The sequence below is a fragment of the Scylla paramamosain genome, chromosome 16, assembly GCF_035594125.1.
Source record: "Scylla paramamosain isolate STU-SP2022 chromosome 16, ASM3559412v1, whole genome shotgun sequence".
Lineage (NCBI taxonomy): Eukaryota > Metazoa > Arthropoda > Malacostraca > Decapoda > Portunidae > Scylla > Scylla paramamosain.
The window spans coordinates 4,729,418-4,750,000 of record NC_087166.1 but is presented as its reverse complement, the minus strand read 5'-3'; the positions used below and the strand labels follow the sequence as shown (position 1 = coordinate 4,750,000).

The 20,583-nt window shown below is 43.4% G+C and overlaps 1 protein-coding gene across 3 annotated transcripts in view; it reads left to right on the top strand.

Moving 5' to 3' along the window:
• Positions 1 to 20,583, top strand: part of LOC135107910 (uncharacterized) — a 70,004-nt gene that overhangs the window by 46,846 nt on the left and 2,575 nt on the right. For 2 of the 3 annotated variants that reach the window (XM_064018286.1, XM_064018287.1), the window contains exons 2-7: positions 13,725 to 13,919; positions 14,382 to 14,573; positions 16,127 to 16,472; positions 17,758 to 17,984; positions 18,807 to 18,964; positions 20,244 to 20,419. In XM_064018286.1, coding sequence (XP_063874356.1) covers positions 13,725 to 13,919; positions 14,382 to 14,573; positions 16,127 to 16,472; positions 17,758 to 17,984; positions 18,807 to 18,964; positions 20,244 to 20,419 — 1,294 coding nt within the window. The remainder of the gene's footprint in view (positions 1 to 13,724; positions 13,920 to 14,381; positions 14,574 to 16,126; positions 16,473 to 17,757; positions 17,985 to 18,806; positions 18,965 to 20,243; positions 20,420 to 20,583) is intronic. The other variant, XM_064018289.1, reaches the window with a different exon arrangement.

Genomic DNA, 20,583 nt, shown 5'->3' with positions numbered 1-20,583 from the left:
CCATCTTCACCCCTCCCTATTCACCCATTCATTCCCATCCTTTTAACTCCTTGTAATTCATCACTTTCCATTCCCATTCTCACCCATTCCTATCCTTCTACAACCTTCACTTGCATATCTTTCCTTAGCCTTTCTTTTTTCCATGATTCCTCTTAATATAACTCCCCTCTTTCCTCCTGCACACTGTCAACTCAGATTCGTCATAACAACGTAAGGTCATAAGGAAACAAGGTAAGGTGTATATTTTCCAGGTCGTGGTATTAATTTTAAGCGACGTCAAAATATTTCGGACGGAAGACAAAGAGACGTGAGCGATAATACAGTGACCATAGCCGGTCACAGGAAGAGCAATGGACAAACAATGGCATGCAGGGGTCACGTTACCATACAAAAGTTATGCAGTGGAAGGCTAACAGGGGGAAAAATGCACACTCATATATTATGCACTGCCAGAGAGAGAGAGAGAGAGAGAGAGAGAGAGAGAGAGAGAGAGAGAGAGAGAGAGAGAGAGAGAGTGAGTGAAAGAATGCTATATATAGGACAACATATTTTGCATAGAGAATAAATTAATTGTGAAAACTCTCTCTCTCTCTCTCTCTCTCTCTCTCTCTCTCTCTCTCTCTCTCTCTCTCTCTCTCTCTCTCTCTCTCTCTCTCTCTCTCTCTCTCCCAGGATGCTAATATTCACTTCAGACTTGTTTCAATATGATAATCTTTGCCTCCTCCACCACTGTCATCTCCTTCCATCAGCAAGGCACAGTTAGCTAGACAAGTTTGATTATAATGAACTTCTTCTCCTCCCTTTTTATTCTTCTTTTACTGCTATTGTTGCTGCTGTTGTCGCTACTACTACTACTACTACTACTACTACTACTACTACTACTACCTTTATTAATTTTCTTTCATTTCTTCGCCTTCCACATTTATTACGTAAGATTAGTTTTATAGAAATAGCCACTTCATATATTTCCTTATCTCCAATCTCATGCTGATAAATATTAGCCATCGAAACTCTCTCTCTCTCTCTCTCTCTCTCTCTCTTGCTGCCTGGGCGCGTGTCTGGCGGGGTGACGCAGGAAGGGCCGTCACTGCTGTCTGTCTAATTGATCGTCGGGACCGTCCCTCGCCTACATTATCATAAAGAATGTTAACAGCCTCGCCAGCATTATCTCCGGAATGAGAGAGAGAGAGAGAGAGAGAGAGAGAGAGAGAGAGAGAGAGAGAGAGAGAGAGAGAGAGAGAGAGAGAGAGGCGACGAATGGACAGGGAAAAGCTGGAGAAATATGATAGTGGTAAAAGTTTAGTAGTAGTAGTAGTAGTAGCAAAGGTAGCAATATTAATAGATTCCTGGCAATTCTTCAATCTCTCTCTCTCTCTCTCTCTCTCTCTCTCTCTCTCTCTCTCTCTCTCTCTCTCTCTCTCTCTCTCTCTCTCTCTCTCTCTCTCTCTCTCTCTCTCTCTTTCATGAATCTGATCCCAGCCTGTGTCAGTTTCTTGGTGGGAGAGGCAGCACCATCTACTGTAGTTCTTGCGTCATGACTCAGTTTCCACACATAAATAACACTCATAAAACAATACTCTCAATTCACTCACCATTCCAAGAACAACACCAATAAAGTACTCTGCGACATTAAAATCATATGTTTCCTAATTACCTGCCACGCCAGTTTAGTGAGGCAGTAGTCATAGATGCATTATCCAAGACTGGTATTTATAATTGGGTTTTGATTCCTGTTGACAGCCAATTAAGTATAACTCCAGGCATATTGGATGGGCTGTTTTATTACTCCTTTATTCACTAAGTTTACAGGAGGGATTTTTTAAGTGTGCAGATCGTCATGGTGAATTGAAGTTTTAACATTTTTTTCTCAGTCACGCACTCCGGCAAAGATCCAGAATGAGGTGAATAATAACTAAGATAACCAACAAATATATGAAAATTAAATGAAAACAAAACATGGTACAGTCCCATATTCTTCTTCTTAGCTTCGATAAAAATAATATACACCGCTAAAAATACTGGACAAGTCTCCGTCCCCTTAATGAAGTTATTTATAGTTTACACACACTTATAGCATTTTCTAATATACCAGACATCATTCTCACCACACTGCCTCTACGACCCCACGACATCCTGGTCATTGTGGCTAACCCTAATTCACTGACACCCTTCTCACTTCCCTTCAACAGCAATCCCGTGAGATCCTAGTCGTTGTGGTCCTTGTGGTTCCATTCCTCCCATCCCTTTCGTCCGTTCTCTCTTCCTTTACAATACCGAAGTACAGTTTCCTACATCCCTACAGCAAAACAAGTGGAAGATGTAATGAAAGTGAGAGTTCAGAGTGAGAGGCAGTGTGAGAGAGCATGAGGATGTGAGAGGTAATGACCAATGATGCCACGCGGATCCTGTTGAAATTTATCGTCATTTAACTTACAGCCAAGTCTCAGTATTCCAGAGGGGCGGGTCGCTGTGGAAACAGGGGTTGACTATCGCCCTTGTGTGTGTCCCGGACTGGGCGAGGCGCGTGATTTATGCCTAGAGATGAATATGCCCGATTGACACGCGAGGAGCTGTGCGTGTGGGATATTACTCGTACAGTGTGTCGTTTCGAAAGTGTTAAGGGAGAAAAATGAGTGCCATGTCCTTTAGGAGACTCGGTGTGCCTAAAATGAGAACTTTAATGCATTACCCTCGTGCAATCAGTGACATAAAACGCAGTCGCAGGAGCAACGTCATAAGATAAGAAAGAAAGTGCTGGCAAAAAGCAGACTTCAGGAGATTAATGCGCTTAAAATGAATATCTTCAGTGTATTTCCTCGTGCAACCGGGGACGTTAAGAGAAGTTGCAGAGCCAGAGTCATAAGGCACGATAAGGAAGAAAATGGAGAAAATATCAACAAATTGGACAGTATAAGACACTTCGATGCGCCTGAAACAAGAACTTCAATGTATTCTTCCTCATGCTATCGGACCTAAGTGTAGTCACAGGAGCAGCGTCAAAAGTTACGACTCAGCTTAGCGTTCCTGATGAAGACTGAGAAACTTAATCCCGCCGGTGTGTGGACTGCCCGCTGCAGCCACTTACGTCTTCCCTGCCATGATTTACTGGACGCTGGCAGCACAACACTCCCATTAGCGTGGGTTGGTCACCACACCCGGCACGTGGGCCAGGACAGATCGAGGTGGGTAGGGGAACGAGGCGGGTAAAGGATGCAAGGGAAAGGTGAAAGAGAGAAGAGGAAAGGACTACTTGTACACTCGTTTATTCTAAATGCTTACTCCCATGAAAAGTCTGCCATCAATGTACGGTTCATCCTTGTGTTATTCTATTGGGTTTTCTTGGTAACAAAAATTCTACTTGTATTCTTGATCATTCGAAATATCTACACACTCGAGAACACTTGACATTTATTTGCAATTTCTCTTTAATGTTATTTTGTTTAATTACGTATATCATTAAAATACTCTGCTTGTACTTGATTATTTCAGCCATTTACTTCCTTGAAAACAATAAGCATCATTTTTATTATTCATCTGATTTTATTATAAAGAAAAACTAAGGAAACTACTTGTACTATTTGAATATTCCAAACATTTACTTCCTCGAAACCGTTAGACATTAATGCAATATTTTCCTTGCATCATTGTCACTTTTACTGCAAGGTAAGGAAAGCTTCACCACTTGTACTTACTTGAATATTCCGAACATTTATTACTTTGAAAATGTTAGGTACCAAAACGCGATTTCATGTATCATTCTCTTGAGTATTGACGTAAAATTAACTGCAATGCCCTGTGTTATAAATGCAGTTCTTCTCTCTATCCTGTTATTTTGAGCTTTAGTGTCCCAAATACGTCGTTCTTTATGTTATTTTGTTGTGTATGATAACATGAAATTAACTGCAGTGTCTCGTGTTACAGGTCAATGCAATACTTCTCCTTGTGCTGTTATTTTTAGTTTTATTGTTACGAAAGATTTATTCTAGTGCCTTGTGTTATGGGCTGCAGCACCGCCCTGCAATCCGTCATGCTTTATAGCCTAACAATAACCTGTTTGGCTCGTTAATAAGAAATTGTTACCTGTCCACCCATGCCTTTTACTAATATATACCATCTACCAGCACTCTCTCTCTCTCTCTCTCTCTCTCTCTCTCTCTCTCTCTCTCTCTCTCTCTCTCTCTCTCTCTCTCTCTCTCTCTCTCTCTAGTTAAAAATACCACAGTCCTGACAGATACTTCCTTCATTTCTTCTCCTACTTACACCTCCTCCCCCTCCTTCTCCTCCTCGTTATCATTTTACTTCTCCTTTTCCTCCTCATTACTATCATCAACGTATTTTACTTTTTTTTCATTCACCTCTTCATTCGCCTCTTCCTCTTCTTTCTTCATTGTCATCCTACTTCTCCTCCTCCTCCTTCACCTGCCTTTTTCTTTCTTCCTTCACCTTTTCCGATTCTTCCTCCTTTTCTTCCTACTTCACCTCTTCCCTTTTCGTTTGTTTTTGCTTCCTCCACCTCATTCTTCATCAGACACAAAGTCATTCCCTCCTTCAGTGTGATGAAGCACCTCAATTACTGCTCATTCAAGCTCTTCACGAGTACACAGCTTCATTTGCTTCCACACACACACACACACACACACACACACACACACACACACACACACACACACACACACACACACACACACACACACACACACACACATACGGTCAGCCTTACTTTTTGGATTTGAAAACGGAATAAATAAAAATGTTCTTTCTTTTTATCCTTCTTTATGTTCCTTTATGTTATTAATTTTCCAGCCTCTCCTCTTCTTCCTCTTGCTCCTGTTCCTATACTTCCTCCTCCTCCTCCTCCTCCTCCTCCTCCTCCTCCTCCTCCTCCTTCTCCTCCTCCTCCTCCTCCTGCCACTCAACATCATGCAGGCTGGACTGAAAGACTGAGTACAGATGATACAGCTTCTTAACATTAAAAACACATTAAAACCTCTCTCTCTCTCTCTCTCTCTCTCTCTCTCTCTCTCTCTCTCTCTCTCTCTCTCTCTCTCTCTCTCTCTCTCTCTCTCTCTCTCTCTCTCTCTGTTCACCTGTTTAAATTCACTCCGGCATAAGCGACGCTCTCATATTAATAGGATAACACTCGCATGATAAGCATATGATTCCCTAAGAGTAAGTTCAGGTGCAGCCACAATCACTGTGATATATTGCCAGGGTGTTTGGGGCATGATTATTATTGCCTGACTCATCGTAAAGGTTCCCACTGCCCGCCAATAAAAAAGCAATAATAGTAATGACAGTAACTTAACCTGAACTTCACCTAACCTAATGCATTATCATCGTAGAAGGCACAATACGTAAGTAAATATCAGTAATTTGCTATTGTCATCATCATCATCATCATCATTATCATTCTATATATGCAATCAGCCATGCTTTATAGCCTAGCAATAACCTGTCTGGCTCGTTCATAAGAAACTGTTATCTGTCCACCCATGCCTTTTACTAATGTTCTTCACCCATCTCTGTAATTCACTCATCTCTGTTATTCATCATTATCATTATCATCATCATCATCACTACTACCACTACCACTATCATTATTATCGCCACCATCATCAACATCATCATCACCACTACCACCACCACCATCATTATCATCGTCACCATCACTACTACCACCACCATCACCACCACCATCACCACCACCACCACCATCATCATCATCAGTGTCCATGTCTGCAGGATAAAGACCTCTCCTAACTTTCTCCACTCCTCTCTGTCCGCCGCCCGTCTGTTCCACGCCAAGACGGCAAGACTTCTTATCACATCTCTGCATCTGTTCTCTGTCCGCCCTGCCGTCCTTTACCAGCCCTAGGTGGCCATTGCGTGTCTCTAATTGCCCATCTATTATCTGTTCGACGCATGACCTGTCCTGCCCATGTCCACTTTTTCCATTATTAATTGCAGTCAAGATGTCTTCAGCCTATGGTCTGCTCCCTAACTAAACCTGACTCAGCTTTGCGTAACCTGACTATAAGAAATAGAAAAAAAATATACCAATATAAATCATATTCAGATAATTTTATAATGTAATGTTTTTTTTTCCTTTTTTACTAAGCAATCTGACGCAGTGAAATACATTTTTTTTCTGAATCAACCAGTTCAAATAAGTGGTATAGTATTTTGCACATTTTTTTTTTTTTTATTGTCCAAGGAAGATACATGGAAGATAGAGGTGCCATTGTAGATTACAGGTAGATAAATGACTGTCCAGGTAAAAGAAAGACAGCTACAGGTAAAGGAAGACATATACCTAGAAAGACAAAACCTATACAGAAAGATGACAAATAGACGGAGAGAAGTATGCTAAGTATGCTAAGTATGCTTAAAAAAAGATATACAGAATGATTACAAATGGAGAGAGAGAGAGAGAGAGAGAGAGAGAGAGAGAGAGAGAGAGAGAGAGAGAGAGAGAGAGAGAGAGAGAGAGAGAGAGAGAGAGAGAGAGAGAGAGAGAGAGAGAGAGAGAGAGAGAGAGAGAGATGCGCACGGTGGGGGAAAAGATGTACAGAAAGATTACAGGTCGAAAGGGGAAGGAGAAGTGAGGGAAAGCTGCAGACCCCTTAAGGAAGCACTCTTGAGGAAGGCAACTCGTGGATGAGGCGCCACCCAGCCACTCGCAGCGATGGGAGTTACTGCATAAGTCATAAGTGCATCTTAGCATACATTTGCAGCAAGTGTTGGCCTCGGCAGGCGCCTGAGTGAGACTTGAGGGCGTGCTGACAGGAGGGTGGAGAGATGACATGCAGGAGAATACCAAGGGGAGAATGAACATGTTAAAATCAAACTGACTGAATATAAAGCAGGATGACTGGAATATTAATCTTAATATACGTCACCAAATTTACAGTTCTTCTTTCTTCTCTTATTTATCTGTACGGTTATCAATACTATTTTATCTTTTCCTTATTTCTTCACTTCTTCATTCTCATCCATTTCTATCATCTAATCCTCTTTGTGTGTCCTCTTTTCCACTTTTATTATCTCTCTTCGTCCTCTTCATCCACCCCATTCTTATCCTCTGGTCACCGCAGTGTATCATCCATCCTGCCTTTCTTCTTTCTTGCCTCATTCACCAACTCCATCTTTCTCCATTTACCACCCAGTCTGTTTAGTATATCATCTTTCCCGACTTTCTTTTCTTGGTTTCTTTTCTTTTCTTATCACTAAATCTTCCTAAGTTTCGTCAACTACCAAAAAAAAAAAAAGAAAACTTAAATAAAAACAAAACCCACGGATATTATTTTTTTTTTTTTGTCTGCATGTCTCTTTCTTCACTTTGTTTCCCAGTCCAATTCCTCCGTTATATATTTATTTATTTATCAGTTTTACTTTTTATCTTTGTATTCATTTACTTTTTTCTCACCACTTTGTTTCCTAAATTCCTTTCTCTTTTTCCATCCCCCTAATCCTTCTACCTCTCACCTCTCACCTGTCACCTGCCTCGCCTCCTGCCAGCTTTTCATAACGCTCCGTCATCGCCTCCTCCTGCCGCCGGGAGGAGGTGTGGGGACGCGACACGAAGCCAGATGAAAAACTCGATAGAATCCGAACGACGCGAAGGAGATTAGGAGAGAATTTACAGGAGGAAAAATGACCCGACGGAGATGTGACGACGATGAAATTAATGAGGGAGGTGCTGCTTGTGTGTGTGTGTGTGTGTGTGTGTGTGTGCGAACATGACCTGGGATTGATATTTATTATAGCTTGTCTGCCTGTCAACATGAAAGGAAATTAAGTAGTGAGAGAGAAAGGAAATGAATAGCTGCATGTTGACGTGGAAGGGAGGGCAGTGTGATAGTGGAGATGGTGCTGGGGGTAGTGACAATGATAGTAGTAGTAGTAGTAGTAGTAGTAGTAGTAGTAGTAGTAGTAGTAGTAGTAGTAGTAGTAGTAGTAGAAGTAGTAGTAGTATGGGCAAGATGAAGAAACAGAGGAAAGAAAGAAAGAAGAAAGAAGCAAAAACTAATAATAATAATAATAATACAACGACGACTAACACCCAGACACCAAGACGACAATCAATCCACAGGTAAACAAACAAATAAACAACAACACTTAACACAGTTCCGGGAGTGGCTGACATAAACACCCTGCTCCTCCTGCTCCTCCTCCTCCTCCTCCTCCTCCTCCTCCTGCTCCTACGTCTCCTCGGTTTCTTTCCCTTCCACAAATGGTGACGATAAGCAAATACAGCGGAGCGAGGAAGTACTCCATCCACGACCACCCGAGTGTCCAAGAGGAGGACACGGCAATAATAGCGAGTGCACATGCTCCTCAGATGCCCTAATGGAGAGAAGAAGAGAAACGAGGAAGAGGGAGGGCGGGAAGGCGGGCGGGTAGGAAGGAGGATGAGAAGGAGGAAGGGAGGGAAGGCCAAAAAAAAAAAAGAGCATCTGATTACGCCACTCATCTCTGGGTATTCAAGAAATCTGGCAAGACCGGTGGCTGGTTGGCTGGTTTGGGCTGGCTGGCTGGCTGGCTGGGTGGCTGGCTGGTTGGTTGGTGGGGTATTGAGGGCGCAGGGAGAGTCGGGAAAGATGTGAAAGATGTCTTAATTAGGTCATGTCCCACAAAACCTACTATGCTTCATTCTACCTCCACCTAATTCCATCTAGTTCGTTCTGGATCCAGTATAACCTTGTGCACGAACGTCTCCACCCTTCACGTGTCTTGTCCTGAGGTGATAGTGTCCATTTTGTCCCTTTTTTTTTCCCAGCCACTTTCTGCTTAATTATCTCGCGTTCTCGAGGTACACGTTCACCTTACCCGCCATCCCTAAGTCTGATTATTCTGCTGCTGTTTATCATATGCATACCACTTCCTCTCTGTCGTCCTCGTTTTCTACATACACACTGTCCCTGCATCCCCAACTACTCGCGTGACCGGTTACTCTAAGCTCCTGTCCATTATGCATCATCTAGTGGTTCCTTATCCCTCGTGTCCACCCTGCACCTGAGCCCCATTCACCTGTCTCGGCCTGACATTTACCGTGAGTCCCGCTGCCACCCTCTGTTTTGTCCACCACTTGTTGATTTCCTCCCCCGTTGACCAGTGATGTGTTTATTCGCTTTACATACTACTTTGCAAGACTCACACACACACACACACACACACACACACACACACTATCAGAGGTCAGGATCATAATGTACTGTCAGGTCCGAGTGTGGGTGGGCATGCAGGTCTCGATGGCAGACATTCAATCCTAAAATAAGAGATGTGTTTACAAGATTTCTGAAGCGCTCTGGCACATATATGTAACATAAATGCATACACATGTTTGTACATTTCCGTAATTAATTTATCAAAAACAATATCAACAGAAGATTAGAAACATTTATAAACAGGGATAATAGATAGACATAATGCATCATACAGGGAAAGCCAAGACCTTCCCTTATGTATTCACTATATAACACCGCAGGTTAATCATACGTCTTAGCATAAATTAATAAAAAGTACCAATGCAAACGAATACAATACAACTAAACCTCTGAAGAAAATAAATCAAACAAGATGACACGCACAAGACACAATACTTAAACCAACACGAAAGAAAGAACGAATAACTCAAGGCGAGGGTACAAAATAAAAAAAAAAAAAATAGCTAAGCGCTTCACTACATATCACACATAGCTTGCAGACAGAAGAATGAACCCCTGAGCAGTGTTCTCCTCACCTTCTAACACGGTGACGAGCAGAAGAGGGAGAGGGTGGGTTTACCTTCACAATGTTGGCGTCTACTAGAGGTCAATAGCAACACACGGCGCCGCTAAGTGACGGGGACTTGTAGTTGTACTGTGATCATCCTGCTGGGCTGAGTGGAAGAGAGTTAGAGAGAGAGAGAGAGAGAGAGAGAGAGAGAGAGGAGAGAGAGAGAGGAGAGAGAGAGAAGAGAGAGAGAGAGAGAGAGAGAGAGAGAGGAGAGAGAGAGAGAGAGAGAGAGAGAGAGAGAGAGGAGAGAGAGAGAGAGAGAGAGAGAGTCTGTGGAACGTGGGAAGGGAAGAAAGGATGGAGATATGGAGAAAAGAAATGGGGAATGGAGGAAGTTAGGGATTGATTGACTGACTGATTTAATGGCGCCGCAACAACGGGATCATATGACGCAGCAAGCGATGGAGGAAAGGCAAGCCTGAGGAGTCATGAATGGGAGAGGAAGTGGTGGAGTGGAGATGGAGAACAACTTTACTCTTCCTGACCTATTACCACACTGCCGGATTGAGAATGAAGACGTTACCATGCCCGTTTCTGTGTATGTATGTGTGCATCGTGCACGCGAGGAGGAGGAGGAGGAGGAGGATGTGTCCAGAGAGTGGCAGGTGGTCTGCAGAAAGAAGACAAAACGCTCAGCCTCTGTTTATGATAAGGACGAGGAAGAAGAAAACCCCCAAGGCTGCGGAGCCGAGCGTAAGTCAAAGAAGCATCCTGCCAAATCCCGGTGCCACGCAGCCCCACAGCAGTGTTCCTGTGACCTAGTGCGGCAGTCCTGGGGGCAGGGCTCGGTGAAGGTCGTACTGACGGTGCCGCTGGGCAGACGGCAACACGTCATCGGTCCCCGAGGCGAGATGATTCGTGAACCTTGGTGTGATTGCCCCACCGTGCGCGTGGCAGTGCCCCTCCCTCAGGACCGCATCTCCAGCCACGTGACCCTCGAGGACCCCAACAACCAGGTGGCTGCCGCCATGCACTGGCCACCTCGAGGCCATCGACGCACAGGTGCGAGAGGCAGCCGCACCCCGCCAGAACACTGCCCGGGTGACGCTGGCCGTGGCTGCCGGTATGCCGGTGCCACCTGGTGGGTCCTGGGGACGAGAAGCTGCTCAGTGTGGCGCAGTCCCACACCGTCACCATCAGCGGGCAGCCTGGCGAGGTGGCCGCCGTAGAGGCCTGGGTCAAGACACGCCTGCAGGCGGCGAGACGGAGGCGGCAAACCTTCAAGGCGAGGAAAGTACTCAAAAAGGTGGCGGCCAAGAAGTGAGGCCTCTTGAGCGCCTTATGACAACGTTAGTCACTATGGTCGTTATGATGACGCCATTACAGTCATCATGTTAACATTATAGTCGCGATTCTCTGCATTCATTTGGAGATGCGGTGTTACTGAAGTTCATATCTTCCACGACAAGTGAATATCTTATTGTTAGTTAACTATGTTTGATGTACTTATAAACTAGCCAATTTAATTCAGTTATTGTAAACTTTTGAGCCACTGAATCTTTGATGTACAAATAATCCGCCTGGGTGACACTCATTTAAGTTCTGATAACGTATACCAAAATCCTTCAACATAGACTGTGATGCTTATGTATTATCAAACATTAATGTTTCTGTTACTTTATCTATTATTTAATTGTTCTTATTCCCAAAGGCTCGTCTTCTTACATACACATCCTTCTCTTTTTTCCTTCTCTTATCTCTTCATTTTCCTGTTTATTTTGTTTCTTTCAACTCTCTTCCCTTCCCCCTTTTTTCGGTATTTTCAACACATTATTTATTTTTGTTTTTCATTTTCCCCCTTTCCTATTTCCTACACACACACACACACACACACACACACACACACACACACACACACACACACACACACACACACACACACACACATTTTTCATTTTCCTCCTTTTCCTCCTTTTCCTTTTTCCTTTCTCCCAATCACATATCTTTCCACACTCTTATACGCTTAAACTTTCCTTGTGCTTTATTCTTGTATTTTCCTGCACTATCAGTACCTTGTTTATTCCCAGAGAGAGAGAGAGAGAGAGAGAGAGAGAGAGTTTACAGGCCCAGGGGAAGGTCACTAATTGTATGCGTCGCCGGACCTGCCTCGACGTGGCTCCGTCTGTGTAGCGTCGAGTTTCTCGTTTCAGCCAACCATTAAGAGTGGCCTCCTTAGGTGACCTCCCGGGCCGTGCCCTCTCGTGACCCCTCCAGACGGCACTTTGACCTCCCCATCTCGCCTCATATGACTACACCTCCTGAAGTTGTTACTCAAAACAACCGCGGTGTGAGCTAAACACTGGATTAGTTTGGCGTGCTAACACTAGCTGGGGTCTTGGGAATAGTAGCTACCTTGGATACTATAATAACTGGAAGATATGGACGTCGTTTGGAATTACAGTAAATATATAACACATTACTTAACATTTGCTTTGGTTTTGGAAATAACACTTGGACACTTTTTTTTTATTAATTAGTGGCCAAAAAAATAAATAAATAAATACACTTCAAATGCCGTCTTCAAATACAGGAGAAAAACTGAGATAAAGGCGAATTTAGTTTCTGATGTGTTTTTATGCCTCCTCTTCTGAAACCGTTCAACTCGTAAGCAGGGGAAATCCAGAAACAGGAAGAAAGTTCCAGATTTTATAGTAATACGTTAAATAATTATATACCCGAATACGTCTTCTGTCATTATAACAGTACAAAAAAAAAAGTCTCAAAAGTGAAACTGTTTCAATTAATAACTATAACATCTAAAAATCTTAAAAAGAAAAAAAAAATGAAACATGATACACACAAAAATGCACAAAGAAATAACAAACAGTAACGGACTACTTGACCCTTACGATACTCTTTGAAATTAACTATACAATTCAATATAAAGAGACAAGAATATAAAGGAAAGGACTCGTCACTGCCCATCATTCCCTCGTTTATACTCCTTAAAATAACACACTGGGGACGTTACAAGCAACACTAACCATTGAAACACCTCTAAAAACCACCTGCAGAAATAATATAATGCATGAATGATTAAATGCATATATTATTCACAGAAACACCTTTGAAAATATCAGTGGAGGTAGTATGTTGTCAAGGAACGTGAAGTGTTGAGCAGAGCCTCCCAGAACCAGTAAGGGCTTGGTTGGGGGAAGGACATGCAGCTCTGAGTTACCCTGAGTCCGCCCAGTTGGTAAATATTTGAGGTGCGGAGGTGTGGAGGTGTTGTGTTAGACTTTGAACAGGTGAGAGAGAGAGAGAGAGAGAGAGAGAGAGAGAGAGAGAGAGAGAGAGAGAGAGAGAGAGAGAGAGAGAGAGAGAGAGAGAGAGAGAGAGAGAGAGAGAGAGATCAAATTGCAAAGGCTATCTTCCTTGTTACCTGTATTTACTTTCTTGTACACACACACACACACACACACACACACACACACACACACACACACACACACACACACACACATTAGTATACACAATCATCACTGCCACTACATACATCGTCACTACTACCACTTTACTCTCCTCCTCCTCCTCCTCCTCCTCCTCCTCCTCCTCCTGGCGATGAGTCGAGTTGGAGAGCTGCATCATGGCTTAATGTCTCTCCCCCGTCTCTCCCTCCACCAAGGAAGAAACAGGAGGAGGGAAGGAGGAAAAGAAGAGAAAGGATGAGTATGCCATATAAGGCACAAGATCAGGGATGAAAGGAAGGAGAGGAAGAAATGTTACGACGAAAAAAGAAGTGAAAGAAAGTGAAGGAAAAACGATAACGAATAAAGAAAACGAATGGAAAGAAATACAAGACAACGAGTAAAAGAAAAAAAGAAGACGATTTTAAAACCAATCTGATAATTTAAGAACATGGTAATAAATAAAATAAATAAATAAAAAAAATCAGGTATTCGTAGGATCATCTTGTATTTAATTTCTTTCTTTTTCTCTTCGGACAGATGAGAGCGGCCGTGCATGTGGTGGTGGCGTGGGCGGTGGTGGGCGTGTGGGTGTGTGGAGCCACCCGCGTCCCCTCACCCATCAGGATCTCCGTGTACGGCCGCGACAACGCCTTTTCTTCCAACTCCTCCTCCAACTCCTCTTCCTTCATCAGCTACACGAGACCACGACGGAACGCCACCTACGTTGCCTCCGTCAGTATACCTCAACTTCACGCCTCCCTCTGCTCCTACTTACTGCTTCTCCTACTGGCTTTCCTTCCCTCTCTCCTCCTGCTCCTGCTCCTGCTCCTCGTTCTCATTCTGTTATCTTTAATCATTCTTTTATTTCTATTCACTTCTCGTCTTCTTTCTCTTTCTCCTCCTGTTCTTAGTCCTCTTACTTCTACTCACTCCTGTTCATAACATCTTCTCTTCCTCTTCCTCCTTCTCTTCTTTTTCCTTCTTCTCCTTCTTCTCCTACTCCTACTACTCTTCTTTCTACTTCTCATTACTCCTATTCGTAATTCTCCTCTAACACCGTCAAAACACAAACACGATAAGCAAAATCACGAGAGAGAGAGAGAGAGAGAGAGAGAGAGAGAGAGAGAGAGAGAGAGAGAGAGAGAGAGAGAGAGAGAGAGAGAATTTTGCTCTATATTGGTTAACTGTTTCCAGAGCTCGGAGATAAAAATCGGCGACGAGGAAGAAGAGACTCTTTCACTCCAGCACGACGATGAAGACGATGACTCCGAAACAGAACTTGAAGGCATGGGTGGCGTTAACCGCATGGGCGTGGCTTCCGGGGCGTCGACATCAAGAAAACTACGCCCACACCTTCGGGAATCCAAAAGACGCCGCTCGCAGTCGGTAAGTCGGGTGTTATGTTCTTAAACATTTCGGGGTTCCATCTTGATTACTTCTGTCAATCTCTATAGTTGAAGATATTAAGGTGTTTAAGAATGTTTTCGTGATTCTACTGATAGTTTTACAAAGATTCTGCATCATAAGGAAACGCACTCGCGAAAACCTATCTAATCTTTTTTAAAAAGAAATATTACTTCTATCAGGCTCTAGTGGTAGGATGTTTTCATGATTATATTGATTCTATTTATTATTTAATAAAGGTTCTCCATCATCATTAAGAAAAAACTCACGAGAACCTGTCTATCTATCTGGCATTTGAAAATAATCCTCGTGAGAGACCAAAGGGTTTTGAAATACGACACCGAAATGATTTGCAGTGCCAATTTATCACTTTTTACAAGAGCATCTACTCATTAAGTATTTAAAATCAACCAGAAAACTTCCACTACTTTATTGTATTTTTTGTAGGTGATCGCAGTTTGTAAACAGGGCTGATTAGCAATTTCAAGTTACAAAATTCTACTAGAGTATACCCATATGAAATTTGATGTGATCCGAGAACTTGAATATATTATATAAATTAATTAATATTTTAGGTACACTTGTTTTCTTGATGTGGTGTTTACCGCACAAACTGTAATATACTTGCTTTCGTTTTGAAAAACAAGTAACTTCATGTTACGTTCGAGGTAATGTAAACTGTTACTTCTATATCTTTAACTGATACGTACGACATGCACATTAAATAAGTGTGTGTGTGTGTGTGTGTGTGTGTGTGTGTGTGTGTGTGTGTGTGTGTGTGTGTGTGTGTGTGTGTGGATTGGTGGGTGTGTCAGTCCGTGTTTATCTGTAATTTACATCACATTCAAACACCATTGGACATACACACACACACACACACACACACACACACACACACACACCATTGTCACAAGACAAAGGGGTCACAGCCTCCCTTACAGGAAAGAAATTTGCATGAAGGGCTGGCGGGGAGTCGGAAATGGTCACTCGGTCACCGCACCCAGCACACGCTATCTGTCGCCCTTCCTGCCAAGCACCGGCTATCAATCTGCGCCTCACACCAGAAGGACGGTGGCGAGTAAGATGATAGAAGCGAGAGGTGACGAGGAGCATGCATAGACAAATTAGGACCATAATGAAATAGACTGGAAGAAAGATCATGAGAAATAGGGAGTATTAGTAAGGGATGAGGAATGGGGAAGAGATGGGATACATGTCACATAACATACATATTACTACAATATATCTCTGTCTACACACATAACCTATAACTATTTCAATATTAACATTACCTATGATCCTATTTCCTATTCACTAGCCTACCATATTCTTTTCTCTAAAATACAACAAACCAATACGTATCGTACATAAAGTTTATCATCATTATTACATACCGTCACCTCATGTGCCACAAATATGCATCACGACCACTCTGTCCCATTACTTCCATCCCAGAAGCGTTTTCTCCTAAATTTAAGCAGGACCTCGTTGTTGCGGCGCCACAACTCACAGTCTAACTCCCATCGTCTTCACAGCTCCTGGACAGCACCAGAGGGATAGCCGCTCCACCCAGCTTCGGTCCCCCTGCCGCCCCTGCACCACCAGCGGCACCTGCGCCCCCTGCAACACCTCTGTCACCTTCCCCACCAGCAGCACCGAGACCCCCAGCACCCCCACGCCCACCAGCACCACCTGCGCCCCCTCATGCCCCAGCGCCCCCTGGTTCGGGTCCTCCAGCGCCGCCTATCAGCTCCCCTTCGCCCCCAGCCGTCCCAATGCCACCCTCCACACCCACCCCTACAAGCTTCGGTCCGCCCGCCATCCCCGTGCCCATCAGCTCCCCCTCACCTCCCCCAGGCTCCGATCAGGCACAGGTCACAGGTAATGTGTGATTCACCTACGGTCATCTGCTGGTCAACCAGCCAGCCGTTCCCCTACGGAAAGAGCTCAGAGTTCATAGTGACCGATCTTTGGGTAGGACTGAGACCACTGACACACCACACACCGGGACAGCCAGGCCACAACCCCTCGGGTTACATCCCGTACCTACTTGCAGCTAGGTGAACAGGAGCTACACATTAAGAGGCTCGTTCATTTGCCTCGTCGCGTCGGGATTCGAACCCGTGCCTTCTTGGCTATGAGCTGAGCGTGTGTGTCGACGCAACAAGCTACTCTATACATAACCATGATTTCCACTTACGTCATGAGTTAGACAAGGTATTGAAGTAATAAATACGTATTTGATTATCTATAACACACTGGCATTAAGGACACGACTAAAACTTTTCGTCACCTGAATATGAGATCCTTTCATACGTACCTTCCTTGGCGGGCTGAGTCCTACCACGATTATTTTCACGCGTCCTTCACACTCACCAAGGGATTAACAGAGTTCCGCACAGTGTCACCTGCATGCCAGTCATGTACGAATTTTACACAGCCACCTCAAAGTCATAAAGGCATTAGAGCGATGCACAATAACGAACTTCGACTCGCGCAGCTGATCACTGAGTTAACAATCATGGCGGACTGAATGCCAAAGGAGCGTTCCTATAACATTTCCGAGGTTAATTCATCGTTATTTTCTTTGATGCATCGTGATAAAAGATAGTTTTCAGTTTAAAGTATCCTTCATTCGTATATAGTTTGCAATCTACGATAAACAATATAGTAAAGTAATAATGACGTTGGTTTTCATCATTCTTGCCATCAGTCATTATGATTCCATATGAGGAAGGTTTTCCCCGATCTTCTTCACTCATATTTGTCAGTTGCTCGTATATCTCTGGCTACCCCAGCAAGACCCTCTCTCCATATATTTTTTTCTGAATGGCATACCTTTATGTACTACCATTCCTAAGCACTTACAGCACGTACGTGTGGGTAATTTGGGTACTCGGCATACACGTTTTGTAATTTTTATTTTTGTCATCACCACAGTGTACTTCCAACTTCTATACCCACAATGCATTACCATACCAATAAATATTTACACCCTTCTCTACAAACAATAATAACCGTAGATAATACCTTTCTCTTGTTCCATACGTTGGTTTACCCTTACACAATGATCAGTGACGAGTAACTTGTGCATACAGGTTTGTTAATGTCTAAAAGGTCTACTGCTGCCTGAATCCCTTTACATCTTGTGATCCCTCTCACGCAGATATCAAATGCATGGACACGGGATCCACCAGCTCGTTCATGGCGGTGCTGTCGCTTCCTCTGGGCTACAACGCCATTCCGGTATTCGAGGATCGACCCAACGTGGACCCGACCATCAACACGGCCTGCAGGATGATCCCCACACAGCTCACCAGTGACATCTTCCAGCTCTTCGTGACCGACCTGGAGCGGTGTGGCGTGTCCAAGTGCCGCCAGCCCACTGGGGAGGTGAGGTGGATGGCTGAGAAGTGATGGGATAGATGAGGTAGTGATTGACTGTTTTACTTATAGCCCGTATTCTGAAACGCCTTGCATTCTCATCTCGACTATTTTCAAAGGCCACCGAGATAATTAGACGGGTTCTCAAGATAGTTTCTCTTGTTAAAAATGTAGGAATCTTGTTAATATGTCACTACAACCATAAAAAAAAGACTCAAAATCTGTGTAACTTCAAAGAAAGCCGTTTGACTGTAGTAGAGGTGCGGCACACAAGTACTGCTGCATTTCAGAATGTAGTTTTATATTATCGCAACAATGGGCTCATAAGTATAGGGCCTCATACCATAATAGGTTAACATCAATAAAAACAAAAAAAATATGTATTTAAATCAAATAACCATTAAAGAAGATAGAAACTTAAAATGAAAGACGTTGTAAGTAATTGATAGAGAATGGGTTCACCAAATTAATTTACGACATGGAGTACAAAAGGAGAATGAATGGGAGAGGAACTTGTTCGTAAAGATTAAATTAATAAACTTTTTTGTGTTATTTGAAGATATATGCAATGAAATATAGTGCACAGAATTATAATAAATTGACTCTCAGACTCATATGACTTCTCCTCAAACTTAACGAAAGACACCCTGACGACAAAAGGAGTAATCGAGTATTGAAAACTTCTGCCGTGTAGAGTTTTATTTTGCTCAGAAAACTGTTTAGAATAGTTCAAAGTAACAAATAACACACCTACTCTTATAAGCAGCCAAATGGTTATCATTCAAGTTACGCAGTCTGCCTTCAAAGTCTAAACCATGACGTGTGTTTCAGACGTGGTTGTGCCTGCAGCTGCGTTTTCCTTTGGTCAACGGCCTCAAACTTCCCGAGGACGAGATTATCCACATCAGGTGCCGCCCCCAGGACAAGACTTCCCAGGAAACTCACGTGCTCAGGGTAGCAACGGCAAAGTACGCCGCCAAAGATTCCATGTAGGCACCAGACTCCCCATTTCATGTTCTCTTCTTTGGACAAACGATGACTACTGAGTTCCTTTCATTAACAGCATGAGTACTGGTGCCGACGCCTCCACGTGGACTGACCCTCAAGCATCTCGGTTTTTATCCTGACTATTGCTTGAATAGACGCTTTGAGTGGAAAATCCTTTTCACCACGGGATTTCGAGACACTGTCAAATCCAAAACACTTATTTGTTTCACTTGTCGCCAAACGACTGGGAGTATACAGTGTTAATTATGTGAATTATAAAAAATGCAAGTGTATTATTAGATTTTATTGACGACCGTCGTTGGACCAATACACAGTTCCCCTAACCTTTATCAGTCACAAGGTCTTGCCAGTGGTGAGTGTGGAAGGACGTTGAGCCATGTGTACTTGTTTATTGTTTCTGTTTCTGGCAGAAGGGAGGAGCGAGCTTGGCTGAGCCTACTGAGCATATTATAACACGACAATGCAAGGAGCCACGACTGAGCAAACCATTCATGACAACACGTCATCTCACATTAAACAAAGGACACAAGTATTCGAGGTCCAAGGATGCGATGTCTCTTAATAGCCTTTCTAATTCAATATACATGTATAGATTTGACAGCCACGTAACCCAGGTGACTTAACACAGTAACCCACCAGACTTCACTTTTACGTCTTTCGACTCCTTCCACAGCTAACTCTCCATTTCCTGGGAGCCTGCGTTGTTGTTACTAGCATCGTCTTTCCACTTTTACCATCATTTCCATCTAATATTTGACCCTGCAATGGGTGACGGGCATATTGTTATGCATTTTTAGTAGTTTTGAAATTCTTATATTTATCTTGATTTCGAAGTAAGTTTCACTTGGTAGATTCTTCACACTGATAGAAAAATGCTTGTGGTATACTTTATGATATTGTATGCTACTACTTCGAGGTCTGTAGCAAAATATATCAACATTGACATCAGGAAACTAACAGGAACTATCAGGTGGAGTTAAACATCCATGGTAACTTAAAAAAAAATATAAAAAAAGTAAATAAATATATAAAAACATACCTGAAATGTTAAGTTCGGCATCACTGCCACCACCCACAGTCTTAGGGACATGAATGCCCCACACAGACATGGTTGTAAGGGAAGCACGAGTACTGTTGTCCTGTATTTTCTTCACAGTCATTCCTCACCTCTTTACTTAATGCCCTGTAATATTAATCTCTCCAGTGGACTCCCTTAACCCTCATAACCAAGCCCTACCCCCTCCCCCTATCGCCCCACAGCACAGGGTTGTCGTCAGCCTCGGTGTTTGAGGGTGGAAAGCAGGAGTTCGAGTGTGAGATCGGCCTTTTCAGAAAGCTGCCGGGCACACAGCTCTTCGCCTCCATCGTCACGCCAGAGGTGGAGCTTGATCTTGGGGAGGAGGTGCAGCTGAGATCCATCGTGCGGGCAGGCGACGGTAAGGCTCGGGTGATTTGAAAGTCACTTGTATGTTATGGCTTATGATCCAACACCAGACACTCAGGTTTTGATATCGTGTGGTCTTTACTTCCTTGTAACCAGTATTTCATAAAGGTTCAGCTGGTTTCAAGGTGGGATGTGTTTAACAGCTATGATCTTACA